Source organism: Mastigoproctus giganteus, chromosome 3 (assembly GCF_048544385.1).
Source record: "Mastigoproctus giganteus isolate SK-2022 chromosome 3, ASM4854438v1, whole genome shotgun sequence".
Classification (NCBI taxonomy): Eukaryota; Metazoa; Arthropoda; class Arachnida; order Uropygi; family Thelyphonidae; genus Mastigoproctus; species Mastigoproctus giganteus.
In genome coordinates this window covers 41,205,340-41,217,654 of record NC_143577.1, presented here as the reverse complement: position 1 = coordinate 41,217,654, position 12,315 = coordinate 41,205,340, and the positions used below count along the sequence as shown (strand labels likewise).

The window sequence follows — 12,315 nt, the reverse complement described above, 5'->3', positions numbered from 1 at the left end:
TGGTAAGAATATACTCAGATCCTTGACATAACGTGACCTCGACAATGCCCCCCCCCCCATATACACACTACTCAGACTTCCTCCAGTGACTATCTGGCAGAGTAGAGGTAGCAAGAGGGTTACCAATAGGTTCGGTCAGGTGTATTAACTAGTGGCCGGCCTGCAAACGCCGTTTTAGATTTGTACCCTCGAAATGTAAGGAAGATTGGATCTCACTACGATGTTCATCATAACCTCAAAAGTCATCAATCATACTGCATGATAGAAGAGATGGGGAAAGGTTGACCGGAACTTATGTCTGGAGACTAAACACGGGTTCCACTACTTCAAGCCTCCAATAAGCAGAGTGGTGGTATTGCACTGGTTGATGAGAGTCATCTACCACATAATACTGCCTGGTAACACAGAGGGGTGGCATTCCCCCGTGTGGTATGGCCACCACACTGAGCAATGGTTCACACCCAGGTGTGAACCAACGTAATCCTGGGGTCAAGGTGTGGGGACTGTTATCCTGGGGACTGTTAATAATCCTGGGTATAACCTCCATGCACAAGCACCCACCATGTGCTTGTGCATGGAGCTTATATCCACTATTACTAACAGTCTCACCATCGTGAAGGTGCAATCACAGGATTTGGCAGTCATAGACCGTCCGGACTTCGCTGAAATTGGGTCCACTTGACTTGAGTGTTACCCAAATATCAGTTCCATCAACGTTTTAGACTCCCGGGTAGCAAGTACATCTTGTCTGGCATATCTGAGAGAATGTCTGTGACAACCTCAAGGACCATGCACTGTATCTGCTTAGTGTTCTCGTACTATAACTCTGGGAAAATAATAAAACAAAATTGGTCTCCAGATACTGCAATTTTCAGAACTTTCTTGGTAAGAAGCAATCCGTTGTTTGCCTCACCAAACTTGTTGCCCTTCTTTTCACTTGTTCCAGCAGCTCTCCATCCTTCTTAAAATGAGGCCTCCATACCTATATGCAGTATTCAAGATATGGCCTGACTACTGCCTTATAAAATATGATAATCGCCTCCTTATCTCCACTAGCAAAATTCCTGTATATTATGAAAAAACTTCATGAGCTGTCCTGGAAGCCTATCTGCACTGTTCAGAATATTTCATCTCTGATTGCAGAATTATTTCCAGGTCTTTTTCATTTTCCACTACTCTGGGTGTGGTACCACACAGTTGGTACATTAATCTGGGATTGCTGCTACCCATATGAAGTATCTTGCATTTCTAAATGTTAAACTTCAACTGCCATTTCTCAGCCCATCTATTTAATTTTTCTAGATCTTATTGCAGTTAGCTTACCTTGATCACTGTCATTAACTGCCCTGCCAACTCAATATGGCCTTAGTTGCTAATGCTCCTGAAAAAAAAAAAAAAACCCTGCCAACCTTTGTATCATCTGAAAACTTAGATTAAGCCTGATATACCTTCATCAATATCATTAATAAATACAGAAAACAACAATGGGCCAAGCACTGAACCCTGTATGATGCCACCAATAACATTATTCCACAAAGAGCAGTGCCCATTGGTTACCACTCCATGTCTTCTCTTACTTAATTATCCCTTTATCCATAGCAGTAATTTGCCTTTAAAGCCACACTGCATCTTTGTGTGACTACACACGAGTGAGCACAAATTCGTTTTGGGGAAGGACAGTTGCAGAATGGATGTGCAGAAGTTTGCCTTTCACCAGCAGATAGTTGAATGCTGGAACAAGCTTTCTCTCTTGTTATGGAAGTTGATAGCTTAAATAAATTCAAGGAAACCTATTGGAGAGAATAAATAGGTGATATGGGAGGTGTTTTTTTTTTTTTTTTTTTTTGACTGATGTTGCATAAGCTTGCTTTCTTCCATCATTTGCCACTGTTAATGTTAACTTTTTCTCTTGTCCACGTACTGCACAGTATACTAGTCATGGTCTTCATAAAGTGACTGGAATGGCTGGTGATGGTCATGACTGGTATACTGTTCGGTGTTCTTATCACAGCTCTTTGAATGGTGTCAATGTCATCAAAATAATTGCCTTCGGTGGTGCCTTGAGCTTGGGGAACAAAAAGAAGTCACACAGGGCTAAGTCTGGTGAATACGGTGGGTGTAACAAACTTTTTTGCTAGCCAAAAACTCCAGAAAAATGAGAGTCTTGTGGCTTGGTGCTTTGTCATGCAAGAGGAACTAACTGATGTCTTTTCCATACTGAAAGTGCACATGATGGAGTCACTGCAACAAATGCTTCCAAACATCTAGATACAATAACACTTTGGCCATTGGGTGCAAACTCTTTGTGCACAATTCCCTTGCTAGCATAAAAAATGATAAGCATGGTTTTGACTTTTGACTTTTCTTGACAACATTTTTTGGCTTTGGAAGAGTTTGCTGACTTTCACTTCACATTTTGTTTGCTTTGTTGAGGGGTTGTACTGAAAACACCACATCTCATCACCTGTAACGACCAAATTGAGGAAGTTGGATTTGTTTTCAGTGGTCTCAATGAGTTCTCTGCAATAACTCGTGCCTTCTTGACCATCTGTTAATGAATGTGGAGCAAACTGCACACAGATCCTACTTTTCTTCAAATCCTTGGTTATTATTTGTCAAGTGGTCTCTGAATTAATGCATAGATCTGACATCATTTGGAGCCTTGCACATCAGTCATTGGTAATGATTTCCTGCACCTTTTAAATCAACTCTAGCATTTGAACTGGTTTTACTGGGCATGGATGTTCGTCATCTTCCAACGATTTCCTTCCATGGGTGAAGCATTTATGCCACTCGAAACACATGCGCAAGACAGACAATTCATACATTTCATACACTTGCTTCATCATTTGAAACATTTCTTGGCGCTTTTGCCCAGTTGAACACAAAACTTGATGTTTGTTCTTTATTCCATTGTCTCTCCACAACATAGACACAGGAGATACCTGCAGTTCAGCTCATACCTCTTTCTGAAATAGTGGTAATTTCCACTGATTTTGACTGTGGTGCTTGGGAAACAGTCATTCCTTCATTTCACGTTTACTTCTAATGGATAGCAGCACCAGGACTCATCTCATAACATCAGTCTCATTTTCCAATTGCCACACTATGTATATACAAAATTTTTCCTGAAATCCAAGTATATGATATCGGAATTACTTTTCATATCCAGTTCCTTTGTTGCAGCATCAGTCATATCCAATCAAATTGGTCAGACAAAGTAGCCCTTTAATAAATTCATGCTGTAACTGAAATATAACTGCACACTTGTAGTAGTAGTAGTAGTAGTAGTAGTAGTAGTGGCACTTGATGCAAGAAAGCAAGTGTAGGAGCTTATGCAGCATCAGCCAAAAAAAAAAAAAAAAAAATCACACCATACCCTCCAATTGCCTGTCCAGTTCCTCTTTAAATTTATTTAACCTATCAACTTCCACAACGACAGATGGAAGTTTGTTCCAGCAATTAACCACCCGCTGGCTAAAGGCAAATTTCCGCACATCTATTCTACATCTATCCTTTCTTAATTTGAACTTATGTCCCCGTAGGTTCGTATTCTGAACAAGTGGGAGGATCCCATCAGAATTCAGCGTGCTCAACCCATTCAAGGCCTTATAGACCTCAATCAGATCACCGCGCAGGTGCCTAGTCTCCAGCCACTGCAATTTGCAGAACTTAAGCCTCTCTTGGTAAGAGGATCCCTTCATTCCCCTCACCAATCGTGTTGCTCTTCTCTGTACACGCTCAAGCAAATCTACATCCTTCCTAAAATGAGGCCTCCAGACCTGTACGCAGTACTCAAGGCGTGGCCTGACCATTGCCTTGTACAGAGGAACAATCACCTCCTTTTCCCTGCTAGCAAAATTCCTATATATCATTGACAAAACCCCATGACCTGCCCTAGCAGCCTGTCTACATTGCTCAGAAAACTTCATATCTGACTGCACAATTACTCCCAGGTCTTTTTCATTTTCTACCACCTTAAGTGTAGTACCACACAGTTGGTACGTTTCTCTGGGGTTACTTCTACCCATATGCAGTACTTTGCATTTGTCAAGGTTAAACTTCAGTTGCCACTTCTTAGTCCATCTGCCCAAATTATCTAGATCCTGTTGCAGTAGCACACTGCCATTACTGTCATTAACAACCCTGCCAACCTTCGTGTCATCTGCAAACTTCGACATTAAGCCTGATATACCTTCATCAATATCATTGATAAATATACAAAACAACAGTGGACCCAACACCGAACCCTGTGGGACTCCACTAATAACATTAGTCCACGAAGAGCAGCACCCATTGATTACCACCCTCTGTCTTCTCCCACTTATCCATCCTTTTATCCATTGTAGCAACTTACCCTTAATACCATTCTGCTCCAATTTGTACAGTAGTCTTCCATGCGCAACAGTGTCAAAAGCTTTCCTGAAATCCAAGTATATGATATCAAAATTATTTTTTGCATCCAGTTCCTTTGTGACCACATCATAATAACCAATCAAATTTGTCAGACAAGACTTTCCCTTAACAAACCCATGCTGTGTCTGAATTATTGCTGCAGTCTTGTCTAGATGATCCTGCAATGCATCTTTAACCAGTGACTCCATTATTTTACCCGGAACAGAAGTTAAACTAACTGGTCTGTAATTATTTGTGTCACCCTTCGAACCTCCTTTGTGAATTGGGGATACATTTGCACATCTTCAGTCCGTGGGAACCTCCCCTGAATCCAAGGATGCTCTCATAATTATGGCTAAGGATTTGCTTAGTTGCTTTGCCGCCTCCTTTAATATAACTGGATAGATCCCATCCGCCCCAGGTGCCTTTCTTATGTTTAACTTCAACAATTTCTCCTCCACTTTGCTCTCAGTTATTACAAAATCATTAAGCACACTGCTACAATTTGATAACCTTCTTCCATTTTCAAACTGTAATGATTCCTCACGTGTGAATGTAGATGCAAAATACTCATTCAGTTTGTTTGCTATCTGAGCAGGATCATCAACAGTCGAACCATCGATGTCAAGTGGACCAATCATATTCAGCCCCTTTCTTTTAGAGTTTATATAAGTAAAGAAATCCTTGCTGTTTTTCTTAGCATCTTTTGCCAAAGATTTCTCGTAATCCGCCTTTGCCTGCCGAACCTCCTTTGTGACCTGATTACAGACTAGCTTATATCTGCTACAGGCTTCTGCGTCGCTTGATAATTTATATGCATCCCATGCATTTTTCTTCTCTGTCACGAGTCTCATTAGTTCATTTGATAACCATTTAGGCCTAAACCTTGAACAATATTTCTTCATCGGTATGAAAAGTCTAGTAGCTTCCACGATTAATTCCTTGAATGCTTCCCACTTAGAATTTACTGTTTGTAACATCGTCAGTCGATCCCACTGTACAGAATTTAAAAACTGTCTGAGACCACTGTACTCCCCTTTACGGAAGCAAAAACCCTTTCCTTTACCCCTGACGGTAGTTACCTCTTTGAGTAAATCCCACTTCAGCACACTGTGATCACTGCCACCTAGTGGTTCCTTTATCTGCAAATTCTTAATACACGAATGATCACTGCTGATAACCAGATCAAGAGTATTACTTTCTCTGGTTGCCTCTCGAACATGCTGCTGCAGAAAACAATCATCCAATAAATCCACAAAAGTCTGACTAGTGTGTGAGTGACCAACCCACAAGTTCCAGTCAATATCTGGGAAGTTAAAATCCCCCATTATAAGACATTCTGATTTACTGGCCCACTCTATTTCTCTGTACAATTGTTCATTGTACTCATTCGAGTCATTAGGCCTATAACACACTCCTACTCTTATCTTTGCTTTTGCAGTGCTTATGTCACACCAAACTGACTCAACAGTGCACTGTCCATCTATATCAACTGGATGCACTTCTTTTGATTTTATGTTTTGTCTAGATGGTCCTGCAGTACTTTTTATTCATTCTTCTTATTACTTATTATTTTTGACTAACAAACACAGAAAGTGATAATTACTTAGGGCAGAGAAAAAAAAGTTAACAACTTTGTAGAAGTGCTTCACAGTGCATCAGATTTTAAAATTGAAGAATTATGGTTATATATATTTATTTTTTTCTAAATTTTTTAAACCAATTATACATATAATAAGTAGAAATATATGTATACATGCATGTATTAAATTACACATTTAGTGGTTCTTTAAATTGGAAAAATGAAAGTTGTTAGTAGCTTCAGCTTTATATTTTATGTCTATGCTTATTCTTTTAATTTTCAACAGAATTAATAATTTTTATTAGAAAATGAAAAGCATAAGACACATCATTTTTTAAATATTTATTGACAATTTCATTAAAGATAAAAATTAAAAATCAAACTGAAACTTAATAGATCGCAATACTTACATGCATTGATTTAAGAAAAGATGGAATTCCAAGCAGAATTCAAAAAACACCTATAATTTTTTTTCAGAAATGAAAAAGAGAGTTTTCACCTGTCAGGTGTAAAATCTAAAACCTTCTTTATTACAAATGGGGGCACAACAACCTCTGAAGGATCAATTCCCCTGAGGACATTGCACTGTCCACCCATGTCAACTGGATTCACTTCCTTAGATTTTATGTGTTTCTTAACTAACAGCATAATATCTTCCCTTCCTGCCCTGTCTGTTCTTTCTATACACATTGTACTCCCCATATTCCAATTCTGCACTGCTTATATCTGTGTGACACCATGTCTCTGATATCCCAACAATATCTGCCTTTGATGCCTTCATCAGCACTTCAAATTCAACAAATTTATTTACTGTACTTCCAGCATTGGTGTACATGCACCTGCACCTGTTCTTACTCTTAGTTACCCTAACACAGCCCATATACACTGTGCTGCCACTTTATTAGGTACACCTACCTAGTAGCATATTGAGCCTCCTTTAGCCTTCAAAACATCCTGAATTTGTCTAGGCATGGATTGAACAAGATGCTGAAAACAAGATGCAGGAATGGAGTACATGCAGACATGAGTGTGTCACGCAGTTCCTTGAGATTCAACGGAGGTGTAGGCCTGCAGCGAACAGCCCTTTCCAGCTCATCCCAAAGATGTTCAATAGGATTGAGATCCAGGGGACTGAGCGGGCCACTGCAGCAAAGAAAAGTCATTGTCATGTTCCTGGAACCATTCCATAGTGATTCAGGCTTTGTGCACCGCCGCATTATCCTTCTGGAAGTAACCATCTGACTGACGATAAACTGTTAACATGAACAGATGCACATGGTCAGCAACGATGTTTAGGTACGATGTGGCATTCAGACGTGAATCTATAGGTATCAATGTACCAACGTGTGCCAAGAAAACATTCCCCACACCATAACACTGCCTGAACTACCTTGCACAGTAGTCATCAGACATGACGGGTCCATGGATTCATGTTGTTTTTGCCAAATTCTGAGCTTTCCATCAACATGATGTACCAGGAACTTCAACTTGTCAGACCAAGCAACTGTTTTCCAATCCTCAATAGTCCAATGCTGGTGTTGCTGTGCCCACAGGAGCCAGGTGGGCAGGAGCAGCAGTGCGTAGCACACACTTCTTGATTAGACCAGGGTTCGAGCCCATGGACACCAAATACGGAGGATGCGGAAAGGACAGGGAATGACCACCACATATCCCTGGAGCAATATGGCCTTAGTTGCTAATGCTCCTAAAAAAAAACCAAATAACAAATAACAATAACACCTACTACCATGCCATGTTCGAATTCTGTTAGATCACTCCTTCTCCCCATTCTTGCTACGTTTGTACATTTAACTGATACTAGAAAGGTTGTTCTGCTGCATTTATATCCACAATTTGTTGGCCATATGACTTTCAACGTTGTGGGAAGAACCATTTGTGTGCACAGCAGGGGTGTACCTAATAAAGTGGCAGCACAGTGTATTTACTTGTTCCATGATGTCTCCCTGCATCTCTTGAAATGCCCAACAACTTGTTCTCTAAGCTGCTGCTCATCAGAACAGAAGCAGTGCAAGTATCACTTTCACCTCCACTGGCGGCTACTGTTAATCTTTTAGTCTGTGAATCTCCCCAAGCTAGCAGTTTTCTGACCCACCTAAAACTACATCGGGTTCAAAGGGTGACACAAATAATTATAGACCTCTTAGTTCTATTCTGGGGAATATGATTGAGTCACTGGTTATAGAAGTGATGCAGGATCGCCTAGACAAGACTGAACTAATAGTTCAGACACAGCATTGGTTTTTTTTATAATGTGAAGTCTTGTCACACCAATTTGATTGGATCCTACGATGTAGTCTCGAAGGAACTGGATGCAAAAAATAATTTTGATATCATATACTTGGATTTCAGGAAAGCTTTTGATACTGTTGCACTTGGAAAACTGCTTTAGAAATTGGAGAAGTATGGCATTAAGGGCAAGTTGCTGCAATGGATAAAGGGATAGTTGAAAGGGAGATGGCAAAGAATGGTAATAAATGGACACAATCCACCCTACCATGGAATATTGTTCCTACATCTGGAGTGGTGCTCCCAAAACCTCTCTCAGGCTTCTTGATTCCGTTCAGAAGAGGGCAGTTAGGTTAATTAATGATTCATCTCTAACAGAGTCTCTCCACTCGCTGTCTCATAGACGTACTGTTTCTGCTGCACGTCTCTTTTACAGATATTTCCACGGGCACTGTTCTTCTGAATTGGCTTCTATAATTCCCGCTCTCTCTTTCAAAACAGTCCAAACATGTGATGCCACCTGCCAACATCCATTTACTGTCCAACTTCAAACTCACAGAACCAACTTTTCATCTTCCTCATTTATTCATTCAACTGCCGTGGCACCTCCGTAGCCAGGTGGGCAGGAGCAGCAGTGCGTAGCACACGCTTCTTGATTAGACCTGGGTTCGAGCCCATGACCACCAAATACGGAAGTTGCGGAAAGATCAGGGAATGACCACCGCATATCCCTGGAGCAATATGGCCTTAGTTGCTAATGCCCCTAAAAACCAAATAATAACAATCAACTGCCGTTTTCTGGAGCAACCTTCCTTCATACGTATTTCCTGAAAATTACAGTCTACAGAAGTTCAAGTCCAATGTCAACAAATATTTTCTTTTTTCTTCTCAACCTCCAACCCAAGCATGGTACTAAGTACTATTGGTTCTAATACCTCTCGTGTTTGGGGTTTACATAAAAAAAAAAAAAAAAAAACAGAACTGTTCTATTTGTTCTTATAGTAATGCCAGCATGGGAAACACACTGGTACAGGTGCTACAAAGTTTGGAATTTCTACTATGTAGTTATTTATATAACTCTCCAAAGTGATCTATAGCTATGAATGGTTTTAATTGTTGTAATTGAAAAACTTCTAGGGAGAACTAGACAAATTCTTAGAGGGGTGAACTGTGACTGATGCTATATAAGCTTGCTTTCTTGTGTCATTTGCCGTTATTACTACTACTACGGTTGCTACTACTGCTAAATGATGCATTTTTGTAAATTTATTTGAAAGATTTGTTATTAGTAGTGTCAAATTATTCAAGAAAGCAAACATACACTGCACCAACCCAAAAAAAAAAAAAAAAAAAACCCTTTCCGCATCACCATTCAAAGTCTTAAACAATTGAAGCCACCTGCAAGGTGATCCAATTGAAGTGTTTAAGGCTTTGAATGGGTTGAGAAATCTCAGTGCTGATGGGATTCTTCCTCTTGCTCAGACACCCACATGAGGGGGCAGAAATTCAAATTGAGGAAGGATGGTTTGCAGAATACATGTGCATTACTTTGCCTTCAGCTAGCAGGTTGTTGATCGTTGGAACAAACTTCTATATTCTGTTGCTGTGGAACTGGATAGTATGAATGAATTCAAGGAAGAACAAGACAAACTATTAGAGGATAAACAAAGGTGATGTGGGAAGTTTTTTTTTTGTTTTTTTTTTTTGGGCTGGTGCTGTGTATGTTTGCTTTCTTGTATAATTTGATGCTATTAATACTGTTAACAAATCTTTCAAATAAATTGTCAAAAATGCATCATTTAGTAATAGTAGCAGCAGCCATAGTAGTAATGGCAAATGACACAAGAAAGCAAGCTTATATAGCATCAGTCACAATTCACCCATCTGTACCCTCTAGGAATTTGTCTAGTTCTCCCTTGAAGTTTTTCAATTACAACAATTAAAACCATCCATAGCTATAGATCACTTTGGAGAGTTATATAAATAACTACATAGTAGAAACATAGAAATTCCAAACTTTGTAGCATTAGTACCAGTATGTTTCCCATGTTGGTATTACTACAAGAACAAATAGAACAGTTCTGTTGGCACTGTATCTGTTTGGTACTCTGGGAAAATAATAAAACAAAATTACCAAAAATCACAGATTTTTATCTTTAGTAATTAATGTGGGCTCATTATTTTCTAGGTATATCTCATAAGTGTGGCACTGCACTGTTATTATTTCTAGGAATCTATTGAAAATAGTTGTTGTTTGGTTTTTAGGAGCATTAGCAACTAAGGCCATATTTCTCTGGGGATATGCGGTGGTCATTCCCTGACCTTTCTGCATCCTCCGTATTTGGTGGTCATGGGCTCGAACCCCGGTCTAATCAAGAAGCTTGTGCTACGCACTGCTGCTCCTGCCCAACTGGCTATGGAGGCGCCGAAAATAATGGTAATTTTGATATAATGGAAATATGGAATTGTTTAATCCTGTGAGCTGTTTAGCTAAGGTCAGTTAGGTGGGCCTCTGCTGTACCTCAGTCAACATATTTTATAAAATGAGTTATGTGAATTATCAACTAGCATTTATCATTTGCTGTGACTCCCTGATTATTGTATGATATTGTTGAACCACATATATTCAATTAAGTGATATTTTAGGTTCAAATTCTTAATATCCAAACAATATTTTTATTTCAGTCCATGGAGAATGGTCTACTTGGTCATCCTGGGGAGAATGTTCTGCATCATGTAATAAAGGTCAAAGAAGAAGGTTTCGTCTATGCAATAATCCAGTTCCTCTTAATGGTGGTCGTGACTGTACAGGACCAACACAAGATACAGAAGAATGTAATATTCATGGATGTCCAGGTATGTATGTTTCATGGATATATCATTCTGAAAAATATTACTCTGAGAAATATTAGCATTAAGTGGGATAAATGCTGTTAAGCTTACATCCAGGAAGCTGTACAAATATAATACTTTCAGAGATTACTGAAAAGTATATCAAATATGCTGGGATAGCAGGATAAATAAGCAGCATGACTATACATGGTGGTTTATTCTCCTATTCGGATTAGCATATTTACCCACCAAATTTTCATGGCTGTTTAGTATATGTAATGGGAAAGCATATGCTGCACCATTTTTGTGCTTCACTTTATCAAGGATACTGAACATTCAATTGTTGTCAAAGATTTTAAAAAAAGGAAAGTCTGCTCGCACTTCATACTGTATACATTGACAGCAGAATGAGTTGCTGTATGTTGAGATTTGATTGAGATGGCAGACAGTGATCTAGACTCTTTTAAAAAAATCATAACTAATGATGAATCCTGGTGCTTTATGTATGAATCCGAAACAAAAAGACAATCAACTGCATGGGTTGGAGGAAATTTTCCAAGGCTGAAGGAACTCTGATTCCAAAAGTCTCAAATCAAAATGATGTTCGTGATTATTTTTTACAAGGAGTTGTGCACAAAGAATTTGTACCAGAAGGACAGACAGCCAACTCTGAATTATACAGAGGAATAATGGACAGACCCTTGAAAAAAAAAGAATTAGGCATGTTAGGCCACATGGACTGAATCAAGTGAGTGGTTCTTGCTACACAAAATGCACCTTCACGCTGTGACCATCGTCGAGCAGTTTCTTACACAGAAGGGTGTTACAGTGCTTCGCCATCCCCTATTCATCAAATTTGGCACCTGCTGATTATTTTATATCCCCCAAACTGAAATCCCACCTGAAAGAGTGCCATTTTGACAGTGTTTATGAAATCCAAATCAGCACGACAAGGGAGTTAAACAGGGTTCCACAAGATCAGTTCCAAAAAAGCCATCCAGAAGCTGTATGATTGTGCAAAGAGGTATAGCAAAATGTATTTTGAAGATTAAATGGTAATAGATGTTTTTCTTTGAGATTTCAATGTTTTATGAATGCAGTCCTAAAATATTTCACACACCTTGTATATAACATATTTTTATGTTTTCTTTATCATGCTTTTAAAAGTGCCTTTTTTTCGTGAGTTATTTCCACCAAGGGAAAGTGAATTATCCACACAATTATACCACAATAATAAAATTTATTTATCTATAGCATTG

The 12,315-nt window shown here is 39.2% G+C and overlaps 1 protein-coding gene across 1 annotated transcript in view; it reads left to right on the top strand.

Annotated features, from left to right (window-relative positions):
- Window positions 1-12,315, top strand: part of LOC150087903 (hemicentin-1-like) — a 1,496,027-nt gene that overhangs the window by 1,231,501 nt on the left and 252,211 nt on the right. Inside the window, exon 63 of the mRNA XM_090369959.1 lies at window positions 10,910-11,080. Within this exon, the coding sequence (XP_090226085.1) occupies window positions 10,910-11,080 (171 nt within the window). The remainder of the gene's footprint in view (window positions 1-10,909; window positions 11,081-12,315) is intronic.